The sequence below is a fragment of the Uloborus diversus genome, chromosome 1, assembly GCF_026930045.1.
Source record: "Uloborus diversus isolate 005 chromosome 1, Udiv.v.3.1, whole genome shotgun sequence".
NCBI classification, from domain to species: Eukaryota; Metazoa; Arthropoda; class Arachnida; order Araneae; family Uloboridae; genus Uloborus; species Uloborus diversus.
The window spans coordinates 84,508,090-84,525,859 of NC_072731.1; the positions used below are offsets into that span (position 1 = coordinate 84,508,090).

General features: G+C 33.4%; 1 protein-coding gene across 1 annotated transcript in view; it reads right to left on the minus strand.

Moving 5' to 3' along the window:
* The window catches only part of LOC129230774 (mucin-17-like), a 506,717-nt gene that overhangs the window by 127,067 nt on the left and 361,880 nt on the right, over nucleotides 1-17,770 (minus strand). Inside the window, exon 16 of the mRNA XM_054865195.1 lies at nucleotides 16,947-17,480. Within this exon, the coding sequence (XP_054721170.1) occupies nucleotides 16,947-17,480 (534 nt within the window). The remainder of the gene's footprint in view (nucleotides 1-16,946; nucleotides 17,481-17,770) is intronic.

Consider the following 17,770-nt stretch of genomic DNA (forward strand, 5'->3'; position numbering starts at 1 on the left):
TTTGGTTTTTGATCTGATGCATGCCGTTTGCTACCAATCTGGCCTTATAAGATTTAACTACCCCTTTCTCATCTTTCTTTAAAGTGTAAACCCAGCGAGACCCTACTGGAACAACATTTTCCGGTAATTTTGCCAAATTCCAGACTTTTCGGCTATGCATAATTTCTAGCTCAGTCTCCATTGCTTTTTGCCATTCAGCACTTTCTTTTACCTTTAAAGATTGTTTGTAAGTCCTAGGGATTTGAATTTCTTTTTCTAGTCATAAATTCTTATTGTTTTTCTTTGAGCTTACAGACACATTATTTACTTGCCCCTTTGTTAGATCTTTCCCTTTAAAACTAAACTTATCTGGATTGTATTTTATATCTTTTAATTTACAATACTTTTCAATGTCATGTTTAGATCTTAACCTTTTCTTTTCCCCTTTCTCATAATAATATACATCATTTCGTGTGCTATCCGGTCTTTTCACTACTTTTCTCACCCAAACTGCATCGCGTAGGTGTAAACCACTTTCGCTGTCAGAATCCTCAGATTGAGAACTCGTTTCACTTTCCCCGCTAGCAATCGAGCTTTCAGAATCGGTCGAATCTGAACCCTGCTGTTCATTTTCCGTTTCATTCTCGCTCAAGGTTGCAGGCGGAAGTGCCATGGGCCATGATAGAACTCGATTCTCCTCCTCATTTGACTCATTTCGAAAGTCAGTTTGGAAAAAATAGTTTTCTTTGAACGATACATTTATTGATTCTATGATTTTGTTGCTGTCGGGCAGATAAATTCTATACCCTTTTCTATTAAACGCGTAACCTATGAGAACACCCTTTTGTGCTTTTAAATCCAATTTCTTTCTTAATTGTTTGGGCACACCAACAAACAATATTGTTCCGAAAGCGCGGAGATGCCTTATAGAGGGTTTTCTCCCCCCATAAAGTTCAAATGGGGTTTTAGTCTGATTGGCATGGCAAACCCTATTCCAGGTGTACGTAAAATACTTCATTGCCTCTGGCCAAAAATTCTGAGGTAAACCGCTCTCCTTTAAAATCACCCGCGTACTATATGCAATTGTTCTGTTAAAGTTTTCTGCCGTCCCATTCTGTTCAGGAGAATAGAAATTGGTTAATTCATGATGTATACCTTTCTCCTTAAAAAAATCATCTAACTCATGGTTTACGAACTCAGTTCCGTTGTCTGTCCTTACAGCCTTGACTTTCTTTCCCAAAAAATTTTCCGCTTTTATGATATGATTCATCAAAATTTCGGGTACTTGGCTTTTAAACTTTATAGGGTATAGAGAACTTCTTTTTGAAAAATCATCTATAACAGATAAATAATAATGTTCTCCATTTCTACCCTCAACATTGCAAGGCCCCCAAACATCACAAAAAAGCAAGTTCAACGGACTGTCTGACTTTGTATCCCCAATAGGTTTAAAACTCACTCTTCTGAATTTTCCTAATTTACAAGTGTCACAATTAATTTTAACATTTTTAAATTCTGGTAAACCATTAACAGCTTGTGAACTCCCTGTCTTTTGGATACATTCTGTATTTATATGTCCGAAACGTTTATGCCAGGTTTCAATATTTATATGATTGGACTCTAAAAAAGTATTTTCATTATCAGTATTACAAACAGGCAATTGGTTTGATTTTACAGAATCAACAATATATACACCATTTTCTAAGTTTGCTTTAAAAATCAATTTACAAGTTTTATCTAGTACTTTCACGGAGCCACCACCCCCTTCAAATTTAGCACCTCCCAAATCAAATTTGGGTCCGGACAATATATTTCTCCTTAACCTCGGTGAATACATGACATTTTCTAAAACAACAGATCTATTTCCGAAACGAACTTTAATTTCCCCGCTGCCTTCAATGGGAAAAGTCTGTTTCTTGACTGCTACTGCCATTTGAACATCCGTTAAGGGAGAAAATGTCCTAAACCAGTTCCGGTTATGGGTATAATGATGACTGGCCGCCGTGTCAAAAATCCATGTTGATTCCTTTACCCCTACTTCATTTAAATTTGCCTCTGATAAGAAAAAGGATCTATACTCACATCTGTCAGTTGATGGAGATCTCCGCCTGGCCGTTGTATTTCTATATCTGGCTCCTCTCCGTCGACGATTCCTTCCTCGTTGGTTCGATCTTCCCCTAGAATTTCCATGTCCTGTGGTGCTTCCTCTCTCGTTGACTGGACTTGGGGACTGGTTCGTCGTGGGATTTTGTTGTCTCAGCTCTGGGCAATCCTTCCTGAGATGTCCAATGCGGTCACATCTGTAACATCTTTGCCGATTTTGAACTGTCATCACCTCAAGCTGCTCCTTAGTTTTCGTCTTCAAAACCATGCGGTTCTCTTCAATCACAAGATCCACTACCAGTTTTTCGAACTTGAAATCCTGGTCACTCCTTGTAAGCATTGCTTGGACTAGATGATCATATTCTTTAGGCAAGTTCTGTAAAAGCTGGAAGCAGATACAGTCCTCAGGATATTTGGGATATGTAACCTTAATTCGATCAAACAATCGTTGTAAACGGGCCGCAAAAAGGGAAATATTTTCATTTCTTTCAGGTTTTGAATTTTGCAGTTCCATGAACAGCTGCATCCGGGCGCATTTGTTATCCGGGTAGAAGAACAATTTCAACTTTTTCCATGATTCTCGGGGATCTTCACAATTTTCGATAATCTTCCTAAGTCGTTGCTCAATATTTAAGAAAATCATAGAAACTGCTGCTCTCCTCCGAACATGGTAATCTTTAATATCCGATTTTGTGATTCCTTCCTCTTTGTTCTCGATCGGTTCTTCTTCTTCACCATTAACAATTTTCCAGCAGTTCCTGTCCATTAGCAGGAACTTGATGTTTGTCGCCCATTCGACATAATTCGAATCATTCAATTCTTCAATTTTAACGGTTTGGGTGGACATAGTTCTTTACTGGACAAAAATTTCGTATCGTTTTCAATTCATAAATTCTTTCATCTCTTCGCTTCGATGAGATCGCTCAAAAAATTAATTTCCAAATTTCCAATCGATATTTTATCCAACAACATTTTTTCTCCAAATTCACTTTCTTCAGGCTGATGGAATGTGAATAGGGAAGGGCAATCTGGGCCCATAACCCTCTTGTTGACCTAACAAATTTTGTCTAACTCCCGCAAGGAAGGTAAACACTAAGTTTAGCAGATGCCTTCTGTTTCACATTTCTGTAGCTATCAAGTGAGTGAAATGTCAGAATTCAAGTTGTATGGCTAAATCATTTTATTTATAATTATCCTATAATTAACAACTGTAAAATACAAAACTATAACATTGGTAAAATGTATAAACAAATATGAGGAATTTCAACTCTCAAAAACATTCTTCATGTTCCAAAAGAACATCTTCAAAAACACATTTGACACCCTAACTTGACTTATCCTAAAAATGTTTCAAAAATTTTAAGTCCCTAACTCTCATGGCGAAACTCTAAAAGCCATCCCCTAAGTGCAGGACGTCGCCACAACAGCGAACGATCCTCTCAAAAATACGACTATCGTCAGTCGAAAATGAGAAACGCGAGCAGAAGAAGTGATCTCCTTCTCATTTCACCCTGCTTATATAATACAGCGCACTCTATGCACGTCACGCCGGATATGCCTACGTAAGAGCTCAGTCTGGATGCTTCCAGAACATTCGATTTGCCGCGGAGCTATCGGGAGATTACATCATCTCCGCTCGTGCTCTGACGTCACATCCTTCTTCCTGACGAAACACGTCGTTCGAAGTCGTTCTGATGTTTACAGGTTGATTCTCCCGTACGCGAATTGAAACAAGCGTCCTTTAAGGGACAAGATTAACTGCCTTTTCATTATTAAAGAAATACAAGTGAGTAAAAACATTTACACTTAGTTTTCACTTAGCTTTCAAATCGAATTGTTGAGAATATTTCTCAAATAGACATTTTTGGCTATCAAATGTCCACTTCAGAAAGGCGAAGGCGCGAACAAGCTAACTACGAAAAATATCGTCTGCGCTCCTGGATCACAAACGATCTGTTACAAATGAAAAATTAATACCGAGAAAGAAAACGAACTGGAATAATACACAATTACCACATTTTTTAAATTTATCGTTTGCAGTTTTTTTAAAAATTTATCGTCTGCAGATTACGCGATTCCCGCAACTTTTTATAAAATCCCACTCGATAAAACTTCTTTTGTGCGCTGTTCCCGTTGCATTAGCGGACATACGTTAAAAAATTGCGAAATTGCTCATTTCAAAGTTTCATCTTTATTTTAAGAAGACAGCAAGATTAAATAGAATGACTGACGATATTTTTCAGCTGGCATTGTATTTTATCAATAAAAAAAGGAGTCTAAGAATTAAACTACAAAAAAAAAAAAGTAATAATGCCGTTATTCTTTTGGTTTACTGTATGCTGTACGCTCAAAGTAGCGTGACTTTGGAAGTTATCTTTTGCTTCTACACATACAGTCTACAAGAAAAATAGCAGGAAAGATAAAATGAATAATGCATTTTAAACCAGCAATTCTCCGCAGGCGCCGGTCCGCGAGAAAATTTGACCGGTCCTCGAAGAATTATACCCATTTCCAATGAAATAAAATTTTCTTATTTTATTTTTATTCCTAATTTTATACAATATTTTATGCATTAATATATCCGTTGCTTTGCATATGTTTTATGGTTTCTCTCCAAGATTGATTCGCTTATGAAAATTTACACAAATTAGCTGCGCTTTATTTTTACATTCAAAGTGTGTAAGTTATTAAAAACAATCTTACAATTAACTTTTGTAAGTTTATTTTAAGTAGAAGGTTTTTCTTTCTGGCATTTGTTTGAAAAAAAAAAAAAAAAAAAAAAAAAAAAAAAAAACGACAAAACAGATTAGTTTATTTTAGTGAAAAAAAAGTAAAAATTTCTACCGGTCCGTGAAATTTTTTGACGAAGTTTTACCAGTCCGAGTGTCAAAAAAAAAAGATCGAGAAACGTTTAAACTAAAGAATATGAAAAAAAGTGGGTACCCCTGGCCTAATCACACCTTTTTTTTTTCATTAAATGCAATCGTGTCAAGTGAGCTTTCGAGAACGGACAGTATCAACTACAGACTACAGGGAATGTCGCCAATCGGTTGTTCGGCGTTTCCCACTTAGTCACTCATACTCTAACAGGATTTAATTAATTGCCATACAATACGATTTGCATCAGCATGCGCCAGTATTCAATGCGAATTTCTATGCAATTGATTAAAAAAAGGAAAATATAAGATTTTCAAGTGTTCTTTTTAACCTTCGTTCGGGAATAATTTTCAGAAAATTTGCTCGTCCGTTCCGTAAGATAACCCCCCAACTATGAACCTTAAACTTTTTCAAAATAAACTGAAGGAAATAGAAAGAAATTGAAAAAACAGGAGAATATTAAAAAATTCAAAAAAAAAAAAAAAAGAAAGAGGGGAAAAAACTAGAAGATCTGCAACTGGCAAGGTTTCAATTTGCAGTTAATTTTGAGAATTAAAAGTGCATAATTTGACAAAATAATATGGAACACAATTGAAAGTTCCAATGATTCAAAGGAATATTTAATTCAGAAGTATTTGGTCATTGAAGCAAATCAAACCAACAGAATATAGGCGATAAATTTGCCGTGGCGTGAAATAAGTCAGTCTTCATTTCGCACTCATGGAACAGCAGAAAATTATTGAAGCAATTCTTGATCACGTGCTCATTATTTTTCTTGGATTTTGGCTAGCCACTAATCACAAGCGTCCCTCTCCCGTCCCCACCTTGACGCTCTCAAGCAAAAACACCTCACTCAGCAGGCAAACAAATGGAAGAAGGGTAGGCTTCCGCGTAGATGCGTACACATTTGCAGTTATAAAATGTTGTGAAAAGGCTGCCTTTTTATAAATTTTTGTGAAGGGGCTGCTTTTACGGCGTGGAATTTTGTGAATGGGGCTGCTTTTGCTATGGGGAATTTTGTGAATGGGGCCGCTTTTGCTATGCGGAATTTTGTGAATGGGGCCGCTTTTGCCATGCAGAATTTTGTGAAGGGGCCGCAAAGCGGCCCCAATTTAGCGCTGGATCGACCCCTGACTTTGGTTTGTTCATGATTTTTAGTCAACTTGAATAAACCTTTTTAAGTACATATTATTGTTAAGTATTCAGAAAATGAGTTTATTTGTTGAGCTATTCCATTTCGTGTCAAGCAGAGCCTGTCAAATGATTATCACCTATTTTTTTAAAAAACATTACAGCAGTTACAACAAAAGGGCTTATGAAATATTCCGAAAGGATTTTGCAAGATTTTCTTTTTCCAGTTACAGACAGCCATGTTGGAAAAAAAAAAAAAAAAGAAAACATTAGATTTGAAATGAACCCTACATCAAAACTATTTAACCTATTGGAATAATTTCATTTTCTACAAATAAAACCTATGAATTATCTAAGCATCGTTTTTGAAAGATTAGTTGGTTTATTGATGATATTTTTCTGTTGAAAAAACTGCATGTTTAACCGATTTTGTAATTTAACTCTTTATGGAAAAAAATTATTTTTTTTTCTAAACGGAGATGAAAGTCTGGTAGTTTCATAGGATTTTTTATTACAATATTTGGATGCATACAGCACAGGAAATTAAATTGAAATTTTGAAAACTTTCAAAAATTAACGACTTTTTGAAGCGAATTTCAAAAAATTTGCTCATTTAAACCTCTTTTAATACTTTGCAAATGGATGTACACCAAATCTCATTTTATTGCTCAGGAAATGTTTTTCAATTTTTTGAAAGTGACCTTATCTCTTATGATGTGAATGTAAAATGAAAAAATTCTAATCATTTTATTAACTGAAATTCTGATACATTAATGCCTAATAGTTACAATAATGTAATCTTTTTTCTGTTTCTTGCTTTATTTTGTTTTCAAAGTTATGCATTCACCGTTACTAAGATGCCGTAACGAATCAAAATTTCTCTCTCAATTACATGAAACAGAAGAAACCATCCAAAAGCAAAGGAAAGAGCAGTAGAATGCATTGCAACCAATTCATTTTAGTTACATGCAATATAAATTTTTGAAATAAATACCCAGGTAAATACCCAGTTTGGATATTTACCCAGGTATATACCCTGGGTATTTACCCCTAAAAATGAATGCCTGGGCATTTTACATCACTATTGATGACTGATATAATCAATTGAAGATGATTATAAGAAATAACTGTTCACCATTGTAGCTATCACAGCAAAGGCTTAATTTCTAACAAAAGAAATTCAGGAGCACTATGACCTTCAAAACTTGTTTTAAGGTTTAAATTACCTGAATTTAGACCAAAATATAAAATTTTACATAAAATGAAAATGAAGAACAGGACCTCAGCTCTTGTGAGCTCCCATGAAAATTAAGCCCTGATAATAGCAGAAACCAGAAAGTTATATAAATAACAAAATCAGATGTTCACCAAAGGTAGTTAGTTCTCTTCTATAACTAGGAAGAGCAGAGTCATACAAGAAGAGGAATAACTGGATCATCAAAAGCGACTTGTTACACATACATTATTAAAAGGCATTAAGATTTTAACTATTACTGATAAAATACACTAGTTAATTATTAGCCATGAGCATATCAGAGTTTCAATTAATGAAATTATTAGAAAAAACATCATTTTACACGCACGTCATGTGCAATAAGATCATTTTCAAAAAATTATAAAACTTCTGAGTAAAAACACGGGGTCTGATACATATCTACTTAAGGATTAAAAATGGTTCAAATGAGCAAATAGTTGAATTTTTTTTTTAAAATGGGCTTTTTATCTCACTTCAAAAATTGTTAGTTTTTGAAAATTTCCTTGATTTTAAATTTGATTTCCCAGGCTGTATGCATCTGAACAAGAAAAAAAGCTATGAAACTACCACACAAAGGAGTCAGACTGCCATCTCCGCTTAGTAAAAATATAATTTTTTTTTCACAATCCATATGCAGAAAAGTCACCATCTTGGGGGGGGGGGGGGAGAAGTCAACCAAAACATCTAAAAAAGCTCAGATTCCCACAGGTAGAGATAACGTACGTGTATGAAAATCTTCAGATCACACTAGCATTTAAACCATGCTTTGCATTGTCACATTATTCTTGTCCGAGAGAAGGGAGTCTCATTGATGTCCCATGATCACGTGATTCGCAGAAGAATCATGTTGACCCCACTTTCCTAGGGCGAAATACACTGCACTGTAAAAGGTCCATCTATCCCTTTAAAGATTTATGATGAGAATGGTTTGGAGGGTGAGAATAATATAAACCCCAGTTTTGACGTAATAAGCGTTCATAGTGCACTCTGGGCTAGCCCAGTTTAGATAGGAACTATCATAGCTTCACAGAGGATTAAAAAAAGGCATTTTTTTTAAACTAAAAGGCATGTTATCGCTTCAAAGCATTAGTGGATATAGTCAAAGGATATATACTGTTTTCCTGGGTTCAAATGTCTTACTATCGCAAGAATAAAAACTTTGAAACATTCATAAAAACTACCTAGGACAATTGAATCGTTTATCTTTTTTTTTTTTTTTTTTAATGATAACTAATTCTTTCAGCTGTTACTAGGTGTAACTTTAAAAAAACAAAAAACTCCTTTTAAATCCAAGAGTAACAATTGCTCTTAGGGACACTACCACCAAAAGGAAACAAAAACCCATAAACAGCACCAGTTTGAAAGCACTTGGTATTTATTTTTAATTGTAAGTCATTTGTTTTCAATTGAATTGTCGAAAATAATCCACACTTGGCTTTTACATGCAGAATTCTTCGTATATTTGTCATTTTTGCATTTTTTTAAAGTTACGTATCAGCAAAATATTAGCGTTTTGTTGTTCATCTGCATCAATCTTTTAGCATCTGCTTTTGGTTTTCGATATTTCTTATTACTTTTTCAGTAGTACACAATATGAAGTACATTGAGCAAAAATACAAACATATATTTCGGACCAAAAAAATTCGCGGAGTGCGTATAATGAATAATAAAACAGAGCGCATTATCCACAAAAACAACTGTTTCAGAAAATAATCACGATTTAGATTATCATAATTTGAAATAAAAATAAAATAAAACAAATTTGCAGATTTCAGATGTTGGTGGATTTAAGGTCAGTAGATTTGTGGCGCTCCACTACACCTGCTTAATTCTAATTCAAAATGTAAAAGCCCTATTAAAAAGATAAATTTGAATGAAAGATTATAAAATTCAGGGCTAACTTAATGTTTATCTAGTTGGAAGAGAAGAGTTAGAATTAAAACACATGTCAATTGGACAAAGAAACACTTCCTTTGTCATGGAGAGATAGATAAGGAGGAAGGATGACAGCCAGTATTCTTCCTTGGAAATTAGTGTAAACAACCCCCCCACTATTGAACAAAAGGAGATGCAAATCTTGAGGTAAGGAGCAAGGAAGTGATTCTGGGAATTCAGCTGTGGCTTATCAGCAGACTTAGATAAAATGAAAAGCTTTCTGCGAACACAAATCTTAACTGGAAAATTTTCTGCAAATAATTATTTTGCCTAACTCGCCCTTGAGTAAAAAATTAAATTTATATTCAAATAAGAAAGAGACAAAAAAAAGTGCTTTAAATCATTTAATTTTTTTTATAATAACATATAGTTTGCTTATTTTTCACCAACTGAAGAAAACTGCCAAAGCCATTATTTTTTTTACACGTGTGCTTTAAAAGGCTTTTGGAGAAAGGCTTTTACAGAAACAAACTCTGGGATTTTCTTAAAAATTCCCTTTAAAAAAGAATTTTTTTTTTAAATTAACGTTAGCAATTTGAAAAAAAATTTCTGCAGAGCCAAAAATTTTTCTGCGAACGCCGTTTGCGCGTTCGTCTATATTATGCAAGACTGCTTATCAGTAGTGTTCCCAAAGTGAAAGGCCATTGGAAAAACATTGTTTACTCTCTACTACATTGTAGGAAAACAAGGGTAGGGGACTATGGCTTCCTTCCTTTTCCTAGTAAGTATCTTAAATCAAAAGGATGCCAGTTCATGCACAAAAACGCATTCAGGGCGCCATTTTATTGATAAAATGGCAAGTTGGGGCGTGTTCTAAGAATTAAAGAGCAAGTTGGAGTGATGAAGGAATCAATTTCGCATGTACTTTTCCTTTTCATATTACATAAAGAAAGTTACCTCCAATTTTCATTCAAAAATAAAATATTTTGATGTTGCTACAGTTACAAATGTGTAAACTTACAATTTGGAGGGCGAGTGTGGTACAGTAATTAATCGGAATTAAGTTTCAACAATGTTGAAGCAAGGTAAGTTTTGGCAGTGGCCTGAAAAAGATAAGATTTGGTATCCATCTTCAAAATTATGAAGAAAATCAAGCCTTTGTTTTTATCTTGATTTTATGATGTACTTGACTCTGCAAAGTTCAATTTTCAGCATAACTTACAGCTACAACTCTAAAATATAAGAGAGGTAGAGTATGGTACAAACCACCAAAACCTAAAATAAAATGTTGAACCATGTGCTGTATTATTCTCACCCGCAATGAGGAGAGCGGGAATAGTACAAAGAAAAACTGCTCTGGAGGGATGTGTGGGTAAAGTTTCAAATTATTTCAGGGTTGGAATCGAAAGCCAAGGCCCTTAACTACATCAGGGATAGAAGTGACATTTGCCAACAAAAATATAGGAAAAATATAGGAATTTTCTGAAAAAAATATAGGAATTCGATGGAAAATATAGGAATTTTCTGCAAACAATATAGGAATTTTTCGAAATAATATAGGAATATTTTGAAAAAAAAAAAGGATATACAGGAATTTCGATAACAAAGCTCGCCAGTATGACATTTTTTTTCAAAATGCAATACTACTATTCGATTAAAAACATGTAATTACACTACCTGACATAAGTGCAATACATACGCATAAATAAGTCTAAAAATACACACAAAATCAATTTTACAAACAGTAAAAGAGCGTAAAACTGTAATTTGTACTAAACATATTAAGGCATACTTCTTTAAAAATAAAAAAAAATAGACCAAACTTTTTGTAGATGAACACAAATCTTTCTTAAAATAGTTGTGTCACTAATCTAATTTTTAATGAAAGATTTTGCATGATCCGATACTGCGATGGGCAAGCTGTACAGTAGAATGAAATTCGTGAAGTTCTGTTCTAATTTATGTTATCACTTGACAATGCAGTAAAAGCCAAACTTAAAGTTTTATAAGTTGTTGAAACATGTGATATGCTGAAATCAAAGTCACATGTCACAGTAATATCAGGGGTCAATCCAGGTTTCATTTTTTAAGTCCCCGTTATGCGAAAAAGCAAAATATTTTTTGTGAATTTTCTTTATTTTTGTGAAAAAGAAATTATTGTGAATTTCCTTTTCTTTTCTAGAAAAAAGTGTTCAGGTAAAAATTTAAATTTATGCAAATTAAAAATTTAAATGTTATACTGTGATTTTTTTTCAGAAAAATCTCTGATATGATACTTTTTGACCATTTTCCCCCCCTGAAAATCCTGACTTTTCAGTACCAAATTCGATCATAGTTGAAATCCACGATTTCCCATGACTTTGAAGGACACCCAGTAAAATATATATTTGATTTAGAAATATTTGGTCATTAAAGCAAAATAATCCAGACCTAAAAAACTTGGTGGCCACCACTGTCCCAAAGTTTTAAAGTACAAAAAGTGAGGGGGGGGGGGGGTTAGTTTTTACTACTTTCATAAAAAAATTAATAAATAGAACCTTGCACTTGTTTACAAAAACATGCATTTTGGAAAATTTAAGTTAAAATAGGTTTTTAAATTACTTCAAAATAAATAAATGAGAAGTCGTTAGGAAACTGCATTTTAGTAATCAAAACCGTTTCTTTAAGTTCATACCAAAGCCTCCAAATCAATGAGGATCGAATGCAATTGTGCAGATAAAATTTCACTTTTCTAGAAACTAATGCAGGGCTCCCAACACATTTTAGTTTTAGAAAAGGGTAAAAGAGGACCAATTTCAATCAAAAAGAGGACTAAAGAGGACCAGTTAGGATTAAAAAGAGGATCTTGAGAGGACCATTCATTTAAACACAAGGAAGCATCAAAAGGCAAATTAGCTGCCTGCTGCTAAATCCCTGAAAATAATTTGTTAATTAACCATAATACTGATTTTTAATGATACAATTCCTTTATCACCTTCTGCACAACTGATCTTTTTATCCATTGAATAATATTATTTACACAAACATTTGGATGGGAGGGGGGGGGGGAGGCACTTAGCGCAGCACTTAAGGCAGCCTCCATAGAACTAAATGGGCGTAATGATACATTTTGAATTGAACCAGGGATGCTGGTAGTCTCACTGAAGGATAGATGAAGCTGTGCTTCATCTTTCTATATTTTAAAATTATTTTTGTGTTTTTCTGTATTGTAATGCTTCTTTAATAGCACTTATATCCCTTCTTCACCGATATGAATCCATCACACACCAAACAGATCTACTGTATTGAAAGTTTCCCTAAAAATGTCTGAAATTCTCAATCACAAAGAGAAGCAGATCACATGAGGCATAGTTTTGCAATTTTCATATTCAAAGTATATTTTCAAGAATCATAAAGCTTACGTTAAAAAAAATAATCCATGATTGCAGGGCCATGAGTGCTTTGAACTTTAATGGGGGGGGGGACAAATTCCCCCCTTTAGCAGGCATCATGCCACCTGCCTTGTCTAGTGGTCAGAGAAGTCTGACTGCGATAGGAAGGTCCGGGTTCGAATCCCGGCTCGGACATGGACGTACTTTCTCTCTCCTGTCCTTGTCCCCTATAAAGGGGTCCTTATGGCATGTGTGTACTGTAGAAGTCGGACTTCACACCAAATTACTCTACAGTTGGAAAAGTGAAGCAGTGCACCTCAAATTGCCAGCCTACTTGGCACACGACAACAACAGCAGCAGGCATCATGACAATGAAATGATGTACAAATTCAACTTCATATAATTACATAATTCAACTTTGTTTCATATACAGACGCTACTTTAAAATGTTATGTGCTCAATTGTTTAAATTTAATACCCCTCCCCCTCCCACACAAAAAAACAGTAATAACCGAAAATAAGCTAATGATAATCAAAATTATGTTTGGAAAACTAAATAAGCTTGAATTAAACAACACGAAAAATATTAATTTTTTAGTTATTTAAGTAAAAATTTAATCGAGTTAATCTGACGTAGCATGTCAAAATAACTTCTAATTGCCATAAATATAAAAATATTTATAAGATGCAAAACGATTGAAAGCTCAGAGAAGCAAATTTTCACGAACCAAGTTCAATGTTGGCATGCTTCCCATAAAATAAATTTATTTATTTTCTACTAAATTAAACCTAAAACATGCTAATCTAAGTTGGAATATGGGAAAATAACATTCGATTGGGCAAAATATTTTAATATTTACATGATTCAAAAAGATTGAAATTTCAAACATTAAAAGCAATTTTCCGCGAAGTCCGAGTAAGTTCAATGTTACCATGGTTTCCAAAATAATTCCTACGTTAATTATTGAAATTAAATGAAAAATAAGCTATTCTAAAGTAGTATATGTCAAAATAACTTCCAATTGTCAAAAACATTTAAATGTTTACAAGATGCAAAAGGATTGAAATTATTTTCCGCGAAGTCCGAATAAGCTCAACGTTGTTATTGTTTTCAAAATATTTCCTTCGTTAATTATTGAAATTAAACGAAAAATAAGCTAAACTAAGGTAGCATATGTCAAAATAACTTCCAATTGTGGAAAACATCAAAATATTTACAAGATGCAAAAGGATTGAAATTTCCAACGCGAGAAGCATTTTTCCGCAAAATCCGATTAAGTTCAATGTTGCCATGGCTTCCAAAATAATTCCTTCGTTAATTATTCAAATTAAACGAAAAATAAGCTAATCTATAGTAGCATTTGTCAAAATAACTTCCAATTGTCAAAAACATCAAAATGTTTACAAGGTGCAAAAGGATTGAAACTATTTTCCGCGAATTCCGAATAAGCTCAATGTTGTTATGGTTTTCAAAATATTTCCTTCGTTAATTATTGAAATTAAACGAAAAATAAGCTAAACTAAGGTAGCATATGTCAAAATAACTTCCAATTGTGGAAAACATCAAAATATTTACAAGATGCAAAAGGATTGAAATTTCCAACGCGAGAAGCATTTTTCTGCGAAATCCGAGTAAGTTCAATGTTTCCATGGCTTCCAAAATAATTCCTTCATTAATTATTGAAATTAAACGAAAAATAAGCTAATCTATAACAACATATATCAAAATAACTTCCAATTGTCAAAACATCAAAATGTTCACAAGATGCAAAAGGATTGAAATTTCAAACCCGAGATGCAATTTTCCGCGAAGTCCGAATAAGCTCAATGTTATTGTTATGGTTTCCAAAATATTTCCTTGGTTAACTATTGAAATTAAACGAAAAATAAGCCAATCTATAGAAACATACGTCAAAATAACTTCAAATTGCCAAAAACATCAAAATGTTCACAAGATGCAAAAGGATTGAAATTTCAAACGCGAGATGCAATTTTCAGCGAAGTCCGAATAAGCTCAATGTTATTGTTATGGTTTCCAAAATATTTCCTTCGTTAATTATTAAAATCAAACGAAAAATAAGCTAAACTAAAGTAGCATATACTAAAAACACTTCTAATTGTGGAAAACATCAACATATTTACAAGATGCAAAAGGATTGAAATTTCAAAAGCGAGAAGCATTTTTCCGCGTCCGAGCCGAGTAAGTTCAATGTTGCCATGGTTTCCAAAATAATTCCTTCATTAATTATTGAAATTAAACGAAAAATAAGCTAAGCTAAGGTAAGCACATGTCAAAATCACTTTGGATTGTAAAAAAAATCAAAATATTAACAAGATGCAAAAGGATTGAAACCTCAAACACGAAAGCAATTTTTCGCGATAAATCATATCGAATATATATGTTCAGAAAAATTGCACTAATGAAATATTTTTAAAAGAATTACAAGCACAATCCAAACAATAAATAAATTCAAGCAATAAAGAAACTTTTTATACTTTTTCAAGGTTTTCAAACACTAGAAAATGTGTGTGTGTGACCTTTTTTTCCCCCCCAAGAACTTTTCAAGGTTTTTCATGGGCGTACGAACTTTGTTTAACACGCGCTGCGGCGGCGTGCTTGGGAGAACAGTAACTTTTAACGAAATGAAAAACTTTTAAAATCTGATATTTAAGTAAAAACAATATAAAAGCGAACTAATCAGACCATAATGTCAAAAGTCTAAAGCGGACTTTACCATAAAACACGGACTTTGGCGGGAAAAGCGAACCATTTGGGAGCCCTGCACAGTAGGAAAGATAAAATGGCGGCTGCACGTGGATCGCGGAAAAGGCGGTAGCCAAAAGTCGAGGGGAAAAGTAAAAAAAAAAAAAAAGGAATCGGAAACTGAAAATATAGGAAAATATAGGAATTATAGGAACGTTTTCAGAAATATAGGAAAATATAGGAATATAGGAACGCTGCGATGCCTGCTACATTAATAATGCAACTTTGTTTTTTTTCGAATGAATGTTGAGTAATTACAGTCAGAAATGTACTAAAACTGCACCATAGTCACACGTTTCTACGGTAACGCAATTACACTTACATAAATAATAGACATATTTATGTAAAAACAAACTTTTTGACATCCATTTATATGGAGCTACTCTCTAATAAAAAACTCAATTTCAAACGATTTCCTTATTTATGCAGCCTTAGATTTCATTTGTAACAAACAACTTTGAAATGCAAAAAGAAAAATAATAAATAAAAAAAAACTTTGTATTATCTGCAGCAGCAGCAAATAATACGATGGTAAAAAAGAAGTTCATTTTAAATTGACATTCAATTTTTGTCATTTAATTAGAAGCACAAAGAAGTAATTTTTAAGCATTAATCAAAGTCAATCCAAAAAATAAAGATTACTTCTTGAAATTGTGATCAAAGTACACTAGTTATTTTAAGTTAATTACTTCAATGACTAAAGGCAAGCTCTGCCTGTAGGGTTATTTATTTTATGTAGCATGGAATGTGTGAAAGGAAAATTTTAGCTATTTAAAAGAAACAACCCCACAGACATGGAAGCAGTCTTTGAAGTGAGTCCTGTTTTTTGAATAAAGGTTCAATACTCTGAAACTGGTTATGTGATTTTTTAGACTGTCGGTGTGTAATGTGCATAGAAATATAGTACTAAATTTTTCAAAGCAAAAAAAAAAAAAAAAAAAAAAATTCATTTAATCAATCTTCCCTGAATTTTAGTTATTTTTTCAAAATTTCCTGATGAATAAAATTCCTCAACTATTCCCTTATTTCCAGGTTCTGTTGCTACCTTAAAAAAATTGGAATAAGAAAAAAAAAAAAAATAAATAAATGGTGAAAAAAAAAGCATTGCAAAATATACTGGGATTCCGGTGAATAACTGAACCACAATCACCCTTAAATTCACAACACCTGAGTCATATGACCTTCATGAACGGGCATCTGTTTAATGATTTTAGATCGGACTGGCTTCTTGCAAGTTTTGAAGAATCAGCAAACTGATAAAAATTTTCGAATCCGGGGCATCATTCAAAGGTTTAAATCATTTTTCATTCTACATTTTTTCTACGTATTTCCTTAGAATTTATTACAGTACAATCCCCAAGTTGACCGACCATCTAAGGGACTGTATCAACCAATGGAAGTGGTCAACATACACAATTAATAAACACAACAAAAAATTTGATCATTCCTTTGCCACCATAAATTACTTTCAGGAAAAGACTAGCTAATAAATAATTAACATACATTTTAACATTATACAAATTGAAATAATCTGCAAAATATAAATTGTTTCTAAAACAAAATCCATATGAATCAGGTAGAAGTATTTTACCTGGTTTACATTAGCATTTCCTATGTTCAGATAAGTGCTTCTTACTAACTGCAGGCCTCTTCTTTGAACAGCTTGTGCTAATAGCTCTTGACTGTTTATTAATTGAGTTTGAGATGGTAGTTTAACACGGTTAGCAATTATACTATACTGAGGTGGCAGAGCATTGTTAACAAGCTGCTGTTGCTGCTGTTGAAGAAGGAGAATTTGATCTGTTGTTAGCGTTTGAACCATAGGTGTACCCGATACTTGAGTTCCAGTTCGACCAGCCTGTGAATAGGTGGGAATAACGGCAGAATTTTGTAAGTTAGTGGATCGACTAGCAACTGCAAGTGAACTTCCTTCCATTAACTCCTTTTGAATGGCACTGATAGCAATTTTTTCATTAATATCTTGAGCAGAAGTTACTGGAATTGATCGAGAAGTAATATTTGCTTGAGGTGCATCAATCACTTCTCCTAAAAGTTTCAGAATTGCGGAATGATCCTCAGCACCACGAGGTGTTTCAACTTTATGATCTTCCTGCAGGCTATATATCTAAAAGAAACATAATAAACACTATGATGCCAAAACAATAAACTATCATTTTTGAACACTAAGATAAAAAAGAACCAATTAAGATGTTTACATCTAGCAATGCATCAAATATAGGTTTGTATTTGGTAAGAAAATTAGTTTCTTTGAGACCTATCTAACTAGCTGTCTATATCTATCTATATTGCTATATATATCTCTCAATCTACCTATCTATACCTCTATCTACATACATCGCTATCTTTATATTTCTACCCATTTATCGATCTTCCTATATCTCTATCCATCTATCT